Source organism: Haliotis cracherodii, unplaced genomic scaffold (assembly GCF_022045235.1).
Source record: "Haliotis cracherodii isolate W230 unplaced genomic scaffold, xgHalCrac1.p SCAF_16, whole genome shotgun sequence".
Lineage (NCBI taxonomy): Eukaryota > Metazoa > Mollusca > Gastropoda > Lepetellida > Haliotidae > Haliotis > Haliotis cracherodii.
This window is the reverse complement of record NW_027266271.1, coordinates 29708789-29729160: the sequence shown is the minus strand read 5'-3', so window position 1 is coordinate 29729160 and position 20372 is coordinate 29708789. Positions and strand designations below refer to the sequence as shown.

At 42.2% G+C, this 20372-nt stretch overlaps 2 protein-coding genes across 2 annotated transcripts; both read left to right on the top strand.

Moving 5' to 3' along the window:
• The first annotated feature begins 1878 nt into the window (after positions 1-1878).
• On the top strand, positions 1879-16195 carry LOC139463559 (galactosylceramide sulfotransferase-like). The gene is made up of 3 exons (XM_071244832.1): positions 1879-1922; positions 12844-13013; positions 14265-16195. Exons 2-3 carry the CDS (start codon positions 12844-12846, stop codon positions 15421-15423), a joined length of 1329 nt encoding a protein of 442 aa, XP_071100933.1. The 5' UTR covers positions 1879-1922; the 3' UTR covers positions 15424-16195.
• Positions 2331-4328, top strand: LOC139463688 (uncharacterized). Its single transcript, XM_071244944.1, has one exon. The coding sequence runs from the start codon at positions 2331-2333 to the stop codon at positions 4326-4328; it is 1998 nt and encodes a 665-aa protein (XP_071101045.1).
• Positions 16196-20372: the final 4177 nt, after the last annotated feature.

Here is a 20372-nt window from a genome sequence, read left to right as displayed (position 1 = left end):
TCCACTTGATGGATAGTGTCCTCATCAATGGCTGAATGGGGGCGACCAGGAATGGCAGCTGTTTCCATTTTATCGAAAGTTTCTTTTGGTGTGCGACCTTTCAAATATAAAAACCTAATCACTGCTCGGTATTCTACTGGCTCCATTGTAACACCCTACTCGATCATAACACCTGTAAAAGTGGTAAGATTAATAGTTCGGTGCTGCAAATTCAGACACAACTCATAGATACATGTATCATTACACATGTGAAATTTCAACCAAATATGATAACCCTAAGTGGTTTAGGGGAAATCTTTAATGAACACCCCTCGTACATTAAGTCCATTGTTCTGATAATTTAGTAAATGGTCTTATGGCAATATATCATTCCAGGTTTATTAGAATATGTATTACAATGTACCTTAGTTGTAGAACTACCTGCAACCATGCGTGTGTCAAATGCGGAGAGATGTGGGGTAACAAGTGTCATTGGTGTAACACAAACATAAAAAAAACCTTTAAAAAGGTTTTCTGACTTTAATTTGAATTTATGTAAAGAAATCCAATTTTCATTGCATGAAAATGACACTAAAATACAACATGTGATTTTGTAATAAAGGAGATTGTGTGTAATATGAAGTGAAAATGTCATTGCAAAGATGTCCTGTTATTCAAGTAAAGGTTCTGGTCAGTGGGTAACACTGACGTCACTGGTGTAATTCATGCTACTTTACAAATTCTAATTTTCAGTATTGTTCTTTTCAAACATAACTGTTCCTAGCATGACCTATTAAAGCATAATAATAATATGAAAAATTAATTTAAACCATATGAACTATATTATTGAAATAATGAATCAAGGAGAAACATACTTTTCTCAAAACAATAATTAATTTCATAAATACATTGCTGTAGTAGACAAGGCAACCAGAAACTGCTGGCCGATTCTAAACAGTTTAACACTTAACTGTAGCAGTCAACAGAGAAACAATAGTTTTATTGTCCACACTTTATCAAATAACAGTATCAAAATTGTTACACCACTGACGGCTTTTGGTACATATAAATATAAAATCTGTAGAATTTTCTATTTTTTTATTAATTTACTGTTTGATTAATCTGTGCAGTGAATTTACAAGGATTTTAAGTCATGTGTAAAGTTGGTTAACTTTTAAATATGGCTAATTGTTTTCATCAAATGAAGTCATGAAAAACAGGACCAATTTTGATAATGGCCCATATATCCGTGTTCGTTATAACCGTTATATATCACGCACTAACGCGATACTGAATACTATTCATCACTATAACGAAATACCCTCGAAATGCGGCCGGTGGGTCACGCCAAGAGACAAGCAGTAGTCATGTAAGTGGAACATAATACCAAACGTTACATCGCAAGATGATACCTAGTATTAAGGGACACGTACTTGAAATATGTTATCTTGGTCTTGTTAATTTGACCCTGTTAAATGTGTTATTTACAACTTAATACGGTGATGCCTATTCTCAGAAGTTATTACGAAGTAATTAACGTGTGCATTCAGCATTGTCAGACCTATTTCAAACACATATACAACACACACGCATATTAGTGTTTAAATAACTATTTTACAGAAGTGTCAAATATTTTACTGCAATTTGAATGTTTTAGACACATATGCTTCATAATGACCAACAAGATGCAAGTAATCTTATTGCAACTAAATAAATCCCGTTGAACAGTGATTCCAACTGGAAGAGTCACGCCTCTCACATTCGGAGCATGCGTAGTAATATTACCTGTCGACCTTGGGCAAGACCGTCCAGCGTCAATATCGTCATACGGGCACCTGTCCGTCTCACTATGTACACATCCGGGCTATCAACATATAGCATCTGTGGCCTTCCATTCGTTCAACCAGCTACAGTCGACTCGACACACATTTCTCGGCCTACAAGTGAGTAGTATGGTTACATTTGTCTCGTTGGCTTTGAGTCTAGAAACAAATGATTTATTTCAGTGAATTAAAGCAACCACTGTCAACAAACACATTCTAGACCTACACGTTGTAGGCTTGAAGTGTTCTCTAGGCTTTAAATATGAAAGATAACTCTTTCAATATGTATCAAGTACAATTACATCTAAACGTGCACGGGTTGAAAAATATTTGAAATACATTAATATACACCCAAAGGAAAGCGCTTTATTTAAATTATTTGTTAATTCCATCTGTTATATTACAATTTAAAAAAAACCTGTATTTGTATATGGCGGTGACGTAGTCCTTGGCTAAAAAACAACCCCATGGGGACTGTGGCTTAGAATTGGTTCACAGCAACCAATATTGGTCGTAGGAGGAGACTTAATGGATGGGGCGGCCAGACTGGTGCACTTGGTTCTAGGAGGCGACCTAATGGATGGGGCGGTCAGACTGGGGCACTTGGTTCTAGGAGGCGACCTAATGGATGGGGCGGCCAGACTGGTGCACTTGGTTCTAGGAGGCGACCTAATGGATGGGGCGGTCAGACTGGGGCACTTGGTTCTAGGAGGCGACCTAATGGATGGGGCGGCCAGACTGGTGCACTTGGTTCTAGGAGGCGACCTAATGGATGGGGCGGTCAGACTGGGGCACTTGGTTCTAGGAGGCGACCTAATGGATGGGGCGGCCAGACTGGTGCACTTGGTTCTAGGAGGCGACCTAATGGATGGGGCGGTCAGACTGGGGCACGTGGTTCTAGGAGGCGACTTAATGGATGGGGCGGCCAGACTGGTGCACTTGGTTCTAGGAGGCGACTTAATGTATGGGGCGGCCAGACTGAGGGACTTGGTTGTAGGAGGCGACTTAATGGATGGGGCGGCCAGACTGAGGGACTTGGCTGTAGGAGGGGACCTAATGGATGGGGCGGCCAGACTGAGGGACTTGGTTGTAGGAGGCGACCTAATGGATGGGGCGGCCAGACTGGGGGACTTGGTTGTAGGAGGCGACCTAATGGATGGGGCGGCCAGACTAGGGGACTTGGTTGTAGGAGGCGACCTAATGGATGGGGCGGCCAGACTGGGAGACTTGGCTGTAGGAGGGGACTTAATGGATGGGGCGGCCAGACTGGGGGACTTGGCTGTAGGAGGCGACCTAATGGATGGGGCGGCCAGACTGGGGGACTTGGCTGTAGGAGGGGACTTAATGGATGGGGCGGCCAGACTGGGGGACTTGGTTGTAGGAGGGGACTTAATGGATGGGGCGGCCAGACTGGGGGACTTGGTTGTAGGAGGCGACCTAATGGATGGGGCGGCCAGACTGGGGGACTTGGTTGTAGGAGGGGACTTAATGGATGGGGCGGCCAGACTGGGGGACTTGGTTGTAGGAGGCGACCTAATGGATGGGGCGGCCAGACTGGGGCACTTGGTTGTAGGAGGCGACCTAATGGATGGGGCGGCCAGACTAGGGGACTTGGTTGTAGGAGGCGACCTAATGGATGGGGCGGCCAGACTGGGGCACTTGGCTGTAGGAGGGGACTTAATGGATGGGGCGGCCAGACCGGGGGACTTGGTTGTAGGAGGCGACCTAATGGATGGGGCGGCCAAACTGGGGGACTTGGTTGTAGGAGGGGACTTAATGGATGGGGCGGCCAGACTGGGGCACTTGGTTGTAGGAGGCGACTTAATGGATGGGGCGGCCAGGCTGGGGGACTTGGTTGTAGGAGGCGACCTAATGGATGGGGCGGCCAGACTGGGGGACTTGGTTGTAGGAGGGGACTTAATGGATGGGGCGGCCAGACTGGGGGACTTGGTTGTAGGAGGCGACCTAATGGATGGGGCGGCCAGACTGGGGCACTTGGTTGTAGGAGGCGACCTAATGGATGGGGCGGCCAGACTAGGGGACTTGGTTGTAGGAGGCGACCTAATGGATGGGGCGGCCAGACTGGGGCACTTGGCTGTAGGAGGCGACTTAATGGATGGGGCGGCCAGACCGGGGGACTTGGTTGTAGGAGGCGACCTAATGGATGGGGCGGCCAGACCGGGGGACTTGGTTGTAGGAGGGGACTTAATGGATGGGGCGGCCAGACTGGGGGACTTGGTTGTAGGAGGCGACCTAATGGATGGGGCGGCCAGACTGGGGCACTTGGTTGTAGGAGGCGACCTAATGGATGGGGCGGCCAGACTAGGGGACTTGGTTGTAGGAGGCGACCTAATGGATGGGGCGGCCAGACTGGGGCACTTGGCTGTAGGAGGCGACTTAATGGATGGGGCGGCCAGACCGGGGGACTTGGTTGTAGGAGGCGACCTAATGGATGGGGCGGCCAGACTAGGGGACTTGGTTGTAGGTGTGTCATGGTACCAAGACAGCATGGCTCGTAGCTCATAATACCAATCACAGGATGGTCTGGTCCGCCGCCAGATAGCTATAATATGACCGCGTGCAGCGTTAAAGAAGCTAACAAACAAACACTATCCAGAGGCAATATAGACACAAGGAAAATGTTTGCATGTCTGGACAATACTCTTTGTGTGTCATCCAAGGCATTGAAATCTGACAAAATATAACCGTATGCCCTTTTTGATATATTTTTGAAGTCAGCAGGTGGTAAAATAACTTGTGTATGAGGTGCATTTGCACGTGGCTGAATGGGGGATAATGTTCGTAACGTTTTGTCAAATCCAATTGTCAAGTCTATACTTTCTTTTCCCTTGCAGTTCATTTAAGTACACCAGTCCAACTTGACCAAACAGTATTACATTTTAATCGTAGAATATTTATTGTATTCTAGAGCTTTTTCTATTCTGACAACAAAACGTTTTAAAAAATCAAATATCCACGTTAATGCACGAGACAAAACGCGCGTGAAATAAGCACCTGTTCCTTTCTGAACACAGGGAGTGCAAGTGAAGGCTCGCTACGTCTTGTAATATAATATACATATCAAATACATACACCGTTCGGAAACACTGAACAATCGAACACTTCTGTGTACTTTGTCACCAGCTGTTATTCTACAGAACGGAACTTAATTTGCCGTCAGGCCGATATACACGGCATATGGGCTACACACGCATGACAAATACAAATTACACGATGGCAGAAGAAGGTTTGCAAGAGGATTTCTTGATAATATTTCAAAATTTGCTTTGTTTATTTATGATTCCGAGTTTTGTACATTGAAAGAGAAACTGAAAAACTAACATACTCAGTGCAGATGAATAATAAATAGGTAGATATATCTTGCGTTCTGAGTTAAAAAAGGACAGACAAAAATGTAATGATATTCATATCCAATATCGGATAGATGACACAGATAACATGTGCGCCCTGATAGGGGTAATGTATTCCATCTCCCGACTTCATGTCAGCAGGAAGTCCTAAACAGGGGTAAGTGTAAAGCCAAATGCAGAGGGAGTCAAGTTTAAGTTCGCTTTTGAATATACGTCAACTTTACGCACCTTTTGAGGAATTTGAAATATCCGCCTCCTAATGTTGCCGATTGATGTCATGTAGATTTGTAGATACGACATTTTTTAACCAGGGAGAAGAAATGAAGTTCTCCGTTAGCCAAACATAAGATAATCGAGAATTATTTAGAATTATCTGTATACATGATTACCATTTAAATGCGTTAGAATTAACAATTGTATCTTTGTAGAGCATAGAGTAAAGTATAGAGGAATGTGGTTTTGCTAGACATTAACTTGGACCAAACGCTAATCATTCTAGTTTTAACTGACATATATAAAGCTACTCTACCGGATTCGCCATATAGCATAAACATATGTGCTTTTCTTAATGGCAATTTGTTTTCTCAAAACGTGATATGAATGTTTTCTGTTTCCTTCTAGTTTTGAAAACCCTATATTTCACACTCATATAGTAGGACTGGTTTTACCATTGCATCAAACAGACATAGTTGGCATTTCAGTGAAAGTTTATACACGGTCTTTCCTTAGAACATAAAAAACCACGGCCTTCCTTAGAACAAAATACACGGCCTTTCCTTAGAACAAAATACACGGTCTATCCTTAGAACATAAAAAATCACGGCCTTCCTTAGAACAAAATACACGGTCTATCCTTAGAACATAATACACGGTCTATCCTTAGAACAAAAAACACCCACGGCCTTTCCTTGGAACAAAATACACGGCCTTTCCTTAGAACAAATAAACGGCCTTTCCTTAGAAAAAACAAACGGTCTTTCCTTTGTTCTAAGGAAAGGCCGTGGGTTTTTTTGTTCTAAGGATAGGCCGTGTATTTTGTTATATAGAAACATCAATTTTGTACATATGATGTATCCATGTATTGTTTTACTTTGTATATATAAGTAAAGGGAGATAATTGTTATGTATTTGTGTGTAATTATTGTATATGTGCAAAATGAAGTATTTTAAATTGAGCACTGTGTTTCTTTGTAAATGTTGATAAAGGGGGGTAACTGCTGTGTATTGTTCTATAATTGTTTTGTATGTGCAAAATGCCGATCAATATTATCAGCAAGTTACAAATAAAACTGATAAAGTGGCGTGTAACATTATTGGGATGTTTAAATAGTACTCCTCACTGTTAGCGGGAGTCCTTACTCTCCTTGCAATGATATTGACGAGTAAGCGATTGAGGCGTCTGGTACTTTTCCCGGCGCTGTGCTTGGTATGTGGGTAGACTTTATTGTCCAATATACGGAGAGGATTAGCAGTCGGAACAATCACATAGTTTATAAGATATATATCGTTTCGGGATATTATAACCCGTGTTCGTTTCTCAACTGATCACTTAGATTGTTTCAGGTGTTTCACATAGGTGTCAAGTCTCAAGGGTCGGCTGAGAAAGCCCACGTGACAACTATTTTCACAACGGTCACGGTTCCTAAAAAATCCATTGAGGGATAGATAACAATGAGCTATCAATCAACGTATTATCAGTTAACCCTTTGAACAAAGTATGTTGTTTTTACATCGGCACTTCACGCCATGATATGAGTATTCCCTTTTATTTGTTTTAGTAAACCTAGACATGTAAACACTCACTTTTGACATATCCACTGTGCAAGAAAACAGTGATTAATCAATCAACGTATTTTCTGTTAATCCTTTGATTATTATCCTATCATTGTCTGATCTTAAGTTTCCGGTATACTGGCACTATAACGAGGGGTGTGGCATCACACAGAAATACTCCGATGATGGCTTGCTTTATTTTTTTTTATGATATTCACAATTTTTTAAACTTTGAAATTTTACTGCATCCGCCATCTTTGTTTATTTGACTTATTTACTTTTGCCACTGACTTATTACATTTGTTGTTATGAATATTGTCCAAACGGCACGGAATTGCTAAATATGCAATGTTTAAAAAAGAATTCTGGGGGCTCAGCCTAATATCGTTTGCAAAGTCAACAGACTACGACTGTAAATGTATTGTACAACCGATGCAAAAAATATATAAAAAAATGTTACAAATACAAATTATTAACAAGTGGAATATGAATACTAATACCTGTACTTTTTAGAACCAAAAATTGACACATTGACGTATTCAGATTTAATTGATTTTTTTTACTTATGTAAATGCAAATTGTTTTGTTGTGTGTTTCTTCATCTACAATTCCACAAGGCACAAAACTTGCTTAAATTTTAAACAAATAATATATCAGTTAGATACTCTGGTTATTGCGCAAAGAAGAATCCAGTACCAATGAAAGTGAACAGCATGCATGACCCGATATTATACGAAGCAATCATATAAACATATCGCAACTCGTGGTTGTTAACAATCAGGCCGTCAACATAATGATGGTATCAGTGGGCACATCGTAGTTTTTGAAGTTAAAAAAATGATAACTTCATTCTTCTACTTATACAAAATGAACTATTATATTTGCACAGTAATTGAGTTCATGCTTTCATTGGCAGCTTCAAGATATTAAATGAGATATATTGTGTATGATTAAAATAGATGAGAGAACAACGGTATCGCTCATTTCGTCATCCGGTTGCCTATATAACATGTCATATATTTCCGATTATAGTACTTGTTGTTCATGCATATGCTCTAGCAATAAGAAATTTCATAAATATTCGTTTGCTTAATTTCTACTTTGAAAAACATCGTTTGCGCTCTGAACTCTTGGCACTGTATAATTCAGCAGGCGCATGGTTGGGTGCAAACCAAAGTATGTTTATTTGTCATAAATTAAACCACCAGCGCATATATCTAATGCCATCCAATAGTAGAACAAGATGGCAGTTTCCCTGTAAAGATTATGTATTTCTAAAGATTTGTACAATATATCTTGATAACTGTTTTTAATATTCGATCTTTTGTGAAAATAATAGTGGAAATGGGTGAGTATAGGAACTGGTTTAGTGACGTATTTTATATTAAAAGTGGCGTGATTTACATCGTTGACTGGTCTGTCTGATGATTAGGTCGTCTGTCAATTGTGAGTAAACCATAGCAAGTACAGCGGGATATCTAAGAAACTAGCTGATCCTTTTATGGGACCGATTAGTTTTATGACCACGGGCCTCGGCACAAGCGTGGTGTTGGAAGATAAGTCATACATGTACATCGCATATGGTGACTGTTTTCCGCTATTCATATACTAAATCTATTCACAATACCACAACATTTTAGTGCCCCTTGAAACTTTACAATGACTTCCAAATGTACAATAGACTGAACGAGAACAAATGATATATTGCAGATTATTCAATCATTCTCCCTATTATCAGCCGCTACGTTTGTATCGTTTGCATTGTACAAAGACATATTTTGTCTGTCCTATTGCAGATTTAGCCTCAGAATGTGCTCATTCGAATTAGGAACGAAAATAATTGCCTATCATGAGTATATATGATACAGTTAAAAGTTACTTGTACACTGTAGATGTATTCACTTTAAAGTCGTGTACGACCTTCGACCTTCGCGAGCGAGTTGAATGATCCAGGTTAATTAGAACGAAGTCTAGAACGGGTTATAAAGTTTTGTATTTAGTAATGTGTAGGTTTGTTAAATAAGATTTTTTAAATTCCTTTTATTCAAAATGTAAAAACATTAATTATGCGCTGAAAAATAGAGCTGACTTGATGCGTTAGCCACCTGAGATTGTCTGGTGGACACGGTTTAACCTTACTGTGCCCTCACCCTGGTTGTTGTTGTTATAAGGGATTGAAAGCTATAGCTCATTGCATTTTTTGTCTGACTAAAGTGGACATGTGCAGGTGAACACTGTTCAATTAGTGTCTGAAATGCCCCAAAATGTGAACTCCAGACAATAATAACCTAAAAGTAAATCCACGTGCGTCTACCTTGCCCCCCGTTCACCTTCGGAATCCTTGATCATTCCAGAGTTCTGAAATTCAGTGACAATGTTGCTGAACAATAGAATCTGATGGACGTATTGTGCAGAACCTGTTTGACACTATGGGTTCCAGGACCACCAACACTGGGAAGAGTGGCACTCTAAGCTGAAAAAGTTTGATCCTAACTGCCCCAACATCTCGACAATTTCTAACAAGCAGATACATTAGCGACAGTGACTAGACTACATGTACCTAATCCGTATCAATCAAAAGTGTAAAAAAATGAAAATCATATCTGTCGGAGACCTACCAACTTACCAAGTTTTATTAATACCATATTTATTACAATGCAAATACTTTAGTGATACATTTGTCAGAGGAGAAGGCATACACACAAGTATATTGCTTCCGTGTGTGAATGCAGTTATACTTGGCATCTCAGTTCCCAGTTTCATACCGGATGTATATCTGAATTCGTATATAACCAACCAACTTTTTTTTTATCAAATAAGAGGACTGAATACGACAAACGTTAGTCTTAACGAACTTTCTACAGTTAATATTTTGAATAAGCCGTTAATAAGCCAGTTGTGACAGGGATGATGGTATGGTAGCTGTAGCAGACATATTGACAGTCGATGTTACGTTACGTTATGCCACTAGGTTATTAGTACGGCATTGACCTTGACATGTGTCCTTTGGCAAACATCGTCCTCACCAGAAGTGCTGAATTCTAAAGATGCACTTGGGTGTAAATTGACTGGGGAAAAGATAGGAACCACATTATTGATATATTGATGACTCAGTCAGGTTAATTGTGGTGTAACGTTGCACTTCTATAGCGACGTGCTTGTACGTGTGTGTGTGTGTGTGTGTGTGTGAGCTTGTACTAGCCCGGACTGATGCCGATTTATAGTGCTAGCTCACTGAGGTGAATCTGAAGACTGTGACAATTTCAAATTTTGAATCTATTGTCATCATTTCCACAGGTTTCTGAGTGCGATGACAAACGTTGCCTTACTTGCAGCAATATAATTGAAGGCTGTTCAGTCCAAATTACAAAGGACACTAAATTTACTGTAAAACAAAATATGACTTGTGATACTAGAAATGATATTTACTTGATTGTTTGTAGTGGATGCAATGAAAAGTACATCGGGAAGACAGAACATAAATTAAAAAGAAGAATGAATCTTCACCGTTCACAAATAAAGCAGCCACAAAACCGCACGATTCCACTCAGTGAACATTTAGATACATGTGGAAGCGGCAACATTTTTAGTTTTCCCGCTTTAACCCTCTGGATGCCGAGGTTATTTTTCTGGCGCACATTTTCCTAAGATCGGAAAAGTGAAGGTTGTGCGAGAATTGCGCTCACGCGGCACTGGATCTACCTCTGGCTATAAAATTACGCAGAGGTGGAGAATATTAAATTTCCTATTTGACGGTGTAAATTTAAGCGCAAATATTAAAACCTGTTTTTTTAAAAAGAGACATTTCTAAGTGTTGTCCGAGAATTTATTCTGTAAGGAAAAACAGTAACTTTCTCCGCATTTTATCGTACACCGATAAAAGTACTGTGCGACAATTCTTTTTATTTAGAAGCTTTACGGAAACTGTGAGCGAACAAAATACTGCCTAATATCTGAACGACATAGCTACATATCAAGTTAGAGTTATATGCGTATGTATAACGACATACATTCAATGCCAAAGTCAATTATATTAAATTGTATATATTCATTATTGACGATATTCATGATATATTTATTTTACCGTCATTGTTCAAAACTACTCTGAACGACTTGTATGTATATTTGTAAACAGATGGCACACTTATTATATATATTATTGATATAACTGTCTGCTCAAGTGTTCTATTTCTTTATTATACAAAATGCTGTCAACATAAACAATTTTTTTCATAACACTCCAAATAGAGTTGTCATAATGACAATAGTTTACACATGTCACATACAATAATACTGTCAGGTATTCTTAGTAATATTTTCAATAGCAACCACATATTGTGAGCATTAATACAAAATACACGGCCATTCCTTAGAACAAAAAAACCGACGGCCTTTCCTTAGAAAAAATACACGACCTTTCCTTAGAACAAAATACACGACCTTTCCTTAGAACAAAATACACGGCCTTTCCTTAGAACAAAAAACACGGCCTATCCTTTGAACAAAATACACGGCCTTAGTAACCTGTTCGCTTGTTTCATTGTAAAAGGTGAGGTGAGGTGAAATTGGGTTTAACGTAGCGGTGAGGTAGCCTAGTGGTTAAAGCGTTTGCTCGTCACGCCGAGGGCCTGGGGTTCGATTCCCGACATGGGTATAATGTATGAAACCCATTTCTTGTGTCACCCACCGCGATATTGCTGGAATATTGCAAAAGGCGGCGTAAAACCAAACTTACTCACTCACTCTCGCCTGTGGATAATTCAGCGCTACAGCCACGCGCGACTGCGAGATCTCACTTGCCGCGAGATGAACATTGAGTACATGTACATATTCCACTATCGTATTTACATACAACAGACAACAATCTACTTCCCAGAGTACCCTCTATCCTATCTAATTGTTGGGAAATCGGCGGCATGGCTTTCAGGTGCAGATATTAATTTACCTCACCAGCCCAGTATATCAGCACAGAACACTAACACTGTTGTTGACTTAATGTGCCACACCTTGCCATCATGGATTAGTGATGTTTATTGCCGGTTCTTGTCTATAGCTAAGCCACTGTGGTCGCGATACGCCGCCTAATGGAAGGGCTTTGTTTCTTGGCTCAGGGAATGACTACCCAACCGCCCAGATGAGAGAATAAAGGTTTGATCAGTGAAATGGGATTCAGTCCTCTTTGTTTAAGTATCATGGTTATAACAGTGTTTCAGCTACACCACGTCGTGTCTGTAGAGGAAGAAGCGGTAAGCTACTAGTATACTGGATATTAATGCGTCTGCGGGTAGACCTGGTGTTTCTGGAGAAGAGTATGGTCGGAACACCGGGCGTCACTGTTTTAGAGCAATTCTTGAGTCCTAACACGTTCGTGAAGCTGTATATAACTTTGAAGATTACATGTAAAAGGGCACACAGTTTATTTAAAGTAGTCAGGTGGTCAGGCTCGCTTACTTGGTACTGATAACCGTAATCCAATTGCGTGCTCATGTTATCAATCACTGGACTGCCTGGTCCAGACGGTTTACATACTGTCGTCATATAGCTGGAATATTGCTAGGTGCGGCGTTAAACAACAAACAAACAAACCTCAAGCTGACACACAATGATACAACAATACTGATATCTCATGGTGCTGTGTCGACGACATGAGGAATGTAACGGTCAGCATCCCATCATGTGTTAAAAGAGCTGTATGTCGAGTGTTGGTCAGTGAGCCTATGCCATCAGTCACCCCCATCCAGGCCACACTCACTGTCAACTACCCACAACACACGTTCTGGTCATCTGCCTCCCACTTAGCAGGACGGTGACGCTGCGACGTCGGTAACAAACTCTCACGACAAGCGTTCAGCCCTAACCTCCACGACTACGGACGTGCCCACTGTTTGTTGTTCCAGATGCATCTTGGCCGGGACTGTCACTGTGTGGACACAACGGATGAAGGGACTAGGACGAGGTCCAGCGACGCGTGGCGGAAGATCGGTCACAGCTCCTCGCACTGGCCACTGATGAGGCGTCGCATAAAGTGTTTGGCGATGAAGTTCAAACACAGGAACTGCTTTCTGTGGTAAGTCCGGTACATCGGTCGTGTGCTTCTTTGAAGGGTGTACCGGTGGTTGGGCAGGGTTGGGATTGGCTTTCTACTCCGATTGGATTTTTTTGTTTTTGTTTGTTTGATGTTTAACGCCTCAAGCAGCAATATTCCAGCTATATGACGGCGGTCTGTAAATAGTCGAGTCTGGACCAGACAATCCAGTGATTGACATCATGAGCATCGATCTACGCAACTGGGATACGATGACATGCATCAACCAAGCCAGCGAACCTGACCACCCATTCCCGTAATTATATAAGTTGCCTCTTACGACAAGCATCGTTCCTTTTTACAGCAAACATGGATAATTGAAGACCTATTCTAATCCGGATCTTCACGTGTATACGCCGATATGAACAAAGTTTGTGTTATGATATGGTTCGAACCAATCCAGAATCATAATTGGGACGAATGTGTAATTCGAACACAAAAACAGCGTATCCTGGCAGGTAGGGGAGGCAAGTCTTAGAAATCTTAGATCACTGGGTCCTAAGTAAGTTAGCGAGTTTTAGTTAAAGCTGTTTGAACAGAATGTCAGTTATATCACGGCGTAACGCCGGCCTTGGACGTTTTTCACTTCGCAGTCTCATGAAAATCAGATCTTCTGTGCGTGAAGATCTGTCGATTCCTCCACAGGTCACGTGAACATTACTCGTCCAATCAAAATGAAAAATGCCCGGGTTCTTGAGCCAATCAAATGTCGGCTTTCTTAAATGAATAGGCTTTATTTCTTCACCACTTCGACTCGCAGATTTCTACTATAGCACATAAACCCGCTACAGGACACACTCATGCCCCCATACACGATGTAAACAACTATCCACAATATAACAGCGCGGCTTTATTTCTTTACATTCGGAATTCGCCAATTTAATTTGTTTTCGAGATACAGAATTCAGGTATGTTTGTCAGAAAGCTTCGTTCACTCGTACTGAGAATTTAGAAGCGTCACCGCAGAAACATTTGATTCTGGGTTCGAATTCCGGTTCGTCCCGGTCATGTTTCTAGGTTTGTCAGCATCACTTCGGGCTTTCCTCCCACATAAACTGATACGCTGTGATATAACCTGGAATACTGCTAAAAGCGGCGTTTAACTCACTCACTTGTAATATTAACGTAACACATACTACATGAAGTTGATCCAAGTACACGGCTTGCAAACGGCCAGTGGGAGAAAACAAACAAACAAACTCTCCCTGCTACGTTTACTGTTGTTGTTTACAGGTTCTCGGCGCTGACCTGCAGTTTCGGGGGCCTTCTGCTTCTGGTTGGTCGGAACTACACCGCCAGTGTTCCTGTTCTTGAGACTTACGACTTCGTCAACGGCGACCCGGTCCGAGTCGAGTTCAAACCCAGGTGGTCGGACAAATGTCACCCTGTCACTAAACTAGCCTTTCTGAAGGTCCACAAAGCTGGAAGTTCTACAGTCGCTAACATCATACAGCGTTTCGGCTTCACCAGGAATCTCAACTTTGTGGTGCCAAGAAAACCGTTACACACATTCGCATACAACTATATTGGCCACCGGGGTGACACCGTGTCTAGAGACAGAATACTTCCCCCGCCCCCCGGGGAGAGCTATGACATTCTGTGGAACCACGTGACCTATAACCATGATGCATTTCGTGAGATCATGCCAAAGGACACGCGCTACATCTCAATACTCAGGGAGCCTTTTGATCAGTTCGTGTCGGCGTATGAATACTACGTGTTGGTTGGCAAGCGGAGAAACGAGACCCTTCACCAACATAGGAATCCCATAGCGGATTATCTGGACAACGAGGGACAACGGTCAGTCAGGTCCAGGATGGACCGTGTCCGCAATTCCCAGTCCTACGACATGGGTTTCACGTTCCCCGCGTTGTCCAACAAGACGGAGGCCATGGCGTACATCGGTCACCTCGATGGGGACTTCGACTTGGTCATGCTCATGGAATACTTCGACGAATCGTTGGTACTTCTAAAACGCATTTTCTGCTGGAGTCTCAAAGACATATTATATTTCCATCACAACAAGAACAGCCGACGCCAGCAGTGGATGTTCTCGCGGGACCATTACGGCAAACACCGGAACATATCCAGGGCGGACTATGATCTGTACAATCACTTCAGGAAAGTCTTCTGGAAAAAGGTTTGGAGTCAAGGGTCAGATTTCTTTGAAGAAGTGCGGTATTTTAAACAGCTGTTGCACCAGCTGCGAGACTACTGCATTGTGGGTCGGACGCTGGAAGTCCCTCCAAGTGTGTGGGGGGACGGGTTTGTCGTCGATCAGAGAGACTGTTTCTATATAAAAATGTCGGAACTTGCTTTCTTCGACAGAATTTTGAATACCACTTATACAAAAATATCTTCCAATGCAAACTCCTTTCACAAACCGCACTGAGCGGTAGCGATATCGGTTGTTCGTGAAACGTGAGTGAGTTGGGTTTAACGCCGCTCTGAACAGTATTCCAGTTGTATAACGGCGTGTCAGCTTGGCATGGGAGGACAGCCCGAAGTCAATCAGGTTTTATCATCTTCCCGAGGCAAGAGAGTTAACTGACTTTAAAAGTCCAGTTTCCACCATTGCCGAACTAGGCTGGAATTTCCGGGCTTGATCGTAGCGCCACCAGTGGCTGTTATGAGTTATGTCCCTTCAATGCCTCTCCTATAGACCAATCAGATTCTACCTCTCGTATCATTTGCATTTGCTTCAAACAAAATGGCGGCGCCCAGACAAGACGATCTGATCGATAATCAAGATGTTTATTGCGATAAAACGGGCCTTACATCGCGAAGTGTTTCAAATCATGTGATTACACCTTGATTACAAAATTTGGAAAGATTTGAAAAATATTTGTTGACAACGAGTTAGCGGTGCACATGCTTTGCAAATCCTGCAATCGACCGAACTCTGCATGACAGTTTACGAACCGGATTTCGATTTCGGTGCGCGATTTTGATTGCACTATGCATAGACTCGTTAGTAAGCTCCATAATACCAGCCTAGTTCGGCAAGGGTGGAAACTGGACTTTTATAATCAGTTAACTCTCTTGCCTCGGGAAGATGGTTTTATAGGCGTTAGTTGAACACTGGGGAGACCCACGGGCCCGGGGGTCGTGCGGCCAGACATGAATGGAAGAGGGAAACTAGAAGTGAGTGGGTGTATTGTACACTGGGCGTGGCTTACTGTATGTGAGGGAAGATGTCTTTTGCATGGAGGGGGTACTCCATAATATTGTATATGTCATATTATGAATAAAAAACAAAGTAAATACGAACTCACAAATATTTTATCTGTATGTAGTGGCGGAAACATTCTGTGAAGGTGTGATTCTTTGAGAGCTACGATCGTTTCAGCGTTAAGAGTTTTTGGGACAAGGCTCAGCTGGACACACGTGACCGATGAATCATCTACAGCTGGACACACGTGATCGATGACACATTTGCAGCTGAAAGTGGGTCATGATTTTCCAAGGCCACGTTTTTGTTACACTGAAACCTCGTTAATCTTTACGTAACGTCGCCCGGATTAACACATTTCCAGATTAACGCGTACAGTACAATGTAGAGGATCCCGTGACCGCCTGGTATGCCAGGATTCGGGACGAACGGGGTTCACTGTATAAGATACAGACTAAAAGACATGTAAACATTTGTCACTGTGTATATCCTGGTAATAAATACACAGCATTCTGCAGAATTCTGCATTAAGCGGAAATATTGTTCTGCTACTTTATCCAGTCTGGAATATTAGGAAAAAGAGTATCGTACTTCGTACCGGATTAATGACCATTCAAGACAATAGACGTTTTTAACGGTAATCGTAGGGACAAAGCCCCAACCACCAGCAGCAGCTTCTCGTGATCTGCAACCAACTGAACCGTGTGAACCAGATAGATGATAAAATGTCATCACTGTGAGGTATCAGTAACCGAGCTGCCAAGTTTCAACGCTTCACTTGTTGTCTAATGACTTGCACATGAAACCACCACATTCAGCTTGGAGCTCTAAGTCAGAATCTGAATCAATTGGTTGCTTCAATTCATCAGGTTTCAAACCACAATAATATACCTCAGATTCAGCTACACTCGGTCCACTCAATCCATACAGGAAGTATCACATGACAAACATGACATCCATTAACCTCATGAAATACCCCTGTGTCTCTGTTTGGTTTGTTTTTACGCGAAACAGTGTGTTCTTCTAATACTTCATGAGTTGTGATCTGGTGACATCAGGATGGAGATTGCGGAAAGTGCCGAGTTGGCCCGAATGAGTTGATGTGCACTCGTTGTTAAGATACCTCGGACATTATAAACTATTCACACATAAACGTTTTGACGACGTATAACGAGAATCTCCTTCAAATCAGGCAACAGTGGAACAGGTGTGATAGGTCATGGGTAGGGTGAGGTTGTCTCTAGCACAGGTGTGTAGAACAACTGCACTCCTAGACTGGAGTAGTCGCGATTTGTTTTCATATCATATAAATAATGTATCATGTAATATTAAACAAACAAACAAAAGGCAACAACAAATAAATAAATCGGAAACATTGTTCAAGAATGATATCAAATCTAATAACGTTTCAAATATCTGTGTTTCCAAGGGTTTGCATGCATTCGGAACACACCAAGGAAGAGAAATGAATATACCTCTGATTTTTCTAAAATATGTTTGAAATCATTATGCAGGTAATAGAGACTGCTTGTGGTCTACTGCGCAGTGACGTGCAGTAACAACGTACACTCGTGGAGCAATCTGAGAACCCGGATGTAAGCACTAGGCAACTCAGATTGCGGCACATAATACTCTCACGCCGGACAAATGACGTAGGGTAGGACACTCGCTCACACGACACCGCCAATATTCAGCAGACTGTCATGCAAGAGCATTGTGTCTATTTCACATTCAATAAAGCCATGGTCGCATTCATACTAAGTGTACCCCCTTCCCACACAACACAACACACACACACCTCCCAGAATACAAGACGGTCGGCCCCTCTCGCAAGTGAGGTAGGCATAACGCCGCCAGATCAACAGTCAACGTACTTGATTGAACTGACGTTAATTTAATCGACAGTATGCTTGTCTCCCAATTGATTTAGCTGACCAGTCGTGGCAGTCGGAGTCGTTCACACCAGCCGGGTTAAAGTTTCATGAATTGGTATAATCTCGAAAATCGCGCATGCCAAGTCAAACCCTGGGAGAAATCTAGATTTACCGTAGTAGGGGAGAAAACGAATAAGCACCATCGTCAGCAACTGCAACTCCATCACGGCGGCATGGAAGTGATGCATGAGGCAGTGACTCGTCTATCTCTGGCGACAAGAAGATGATATGGAAAGGCGGTGATGTTGTTTGTTCGTTGTTTAACGCCACACTCAGCAATGGCGGCTGTTTGTAAATATTCGAGTCTGGACCAGACAATCCAGTGATTCACATCATGAGCATCGATCCACGCAATTGGGATACGATGACATACATCAAGCAAGTCATCAATCCTGACCACCAGATCCCGTTTGTCGCCTATTACGACAAGCATGAGTTGCTGAAGACCTTTTCTACCCCGGATCTTCACGGGTCCGCGATAGGTATGAATGCGTAAAAGTGGGGCTGGGTTAACGCTTGTTTCAGTATCATCATGAACGTGGGAGGACGTGACAGTGACGTAGGTCACGGACGCTAACAAGCACGCGTATATATCATGCCGATATTCCCAGGGTCATAATCAGATCGAACTGCGGCACCGAGACATGACACTTGACCGTAGATAGTGAAACGAAGGTGTTGATCACGACTCCATTCCTGTGGAGAAGGGACATGTCATAACTGTATGGTCACCAGATCGAGCGTGAATGTGGTATTATATTGCAACCGTGCACCGTGCATTGTGACAATGAAACAACCCCTGTCCATAAAGCCTTCTGTAAGGCTTCCGTTAAATTGCTCGCCGTGGTTTTATGTTTTAAAAAACCCACGATGATTGGAGAGCCCAGGGATCCATTTTCGAGATAAGAAGTCTGCCATGCGTTCTTTTGCTTAACTGTGGGTTTCAGATAAAAGAAACCTGAGCAACAAGGATATGTAGCTCACCTGAATTTTGAAGATATAATGACGGCCAGGCTGGAATTATGTGGGCAATCTTTAGAGACACAATAGCTGGGATACAAATATGCCACAACATTATATGGACTTCCGCATACCCCATACGTGTACACCAGATTTCACAATTATACATGGAGAAATGCCCGACTAATGGGCAAATAGGACAATTTCAATTAGTTGCCGTGACGTCCATGTTTATGCTCAGATCGTAATTTTTTTGTCTGTTGTTTAACGCCACACAATATTCCAGCTATATGACGGCGGTCTGTAAATATTCGAATCTGGACCACACAATCCAGTGATTGATATTATGAACATCGATCTATGCAATTTAGATACGATGACATGCATCAACCAAGTCTCCCTGACCGTACGATCACGCTAGTCGCCTCTTTCAAGCATAGTTGCGTTTTACGGCAAGCATGTGTTGCTGTAGACCAATCATAACTCGTTCTTCACGGTCCGTCCGTAATTCGTTTGTTGATGTTTGGAGACACAATAGGTGTGATCATTAATACAAACATTCAGCTTTATTAGCATTGAGGAGAGGTGGAATGTGTAGTAACACTTTAAAAAACGGGGATATGTGGTCCTGGGATCAGGCTTATCAAATACCAAAACATGTAAAATAACGTATAACTAGTACATGTTGTACGCATACCACATACTAGGACTTGATGATACATGCAGAAAAGGCAAAGTAAGGGGCAAACAGTTTAAGCTCCATTCTGCCCCAGAGGACATTTTGAAAATGTATAGTTAACCAACAGGCCGACATGCACTACGACACAACCTCACTCGGCTTTCAGCAAGGTGAGCTAAATATGTAGGGTTCTCAATAACACACCTGTATTTTTTTCCTGTTGTCATGTTTAGATTGTTAAGGTACATGCTTTAATACAATTCAAGACGTAAAAACAGTCAAAGTAGGATTCCCGCCGGGAGAGGGAAATGTCGCTTGATCGCCTGACCTCATCTTACCAAAGAGGTAAAATATGGTACTTGTCAAAGGCCACACTGCCAGATACCAATGCTGGACTCCACCCTTTCCTGGGAGCCCTCCTTCCACGCAGTTGCTGATGTTGGCTGGTTAGATTAGGTCCCTAGCAACCTATGCTGGTGATGCTGGTCATAAAAGGCGATAATGGATTTAGTGATCAGGCTGGGGACATGGCTGATTGCATGTCATGTGTTATGTTAAAACACTTGTAGAGGACAGGATTTAAATAAGAACTTTAT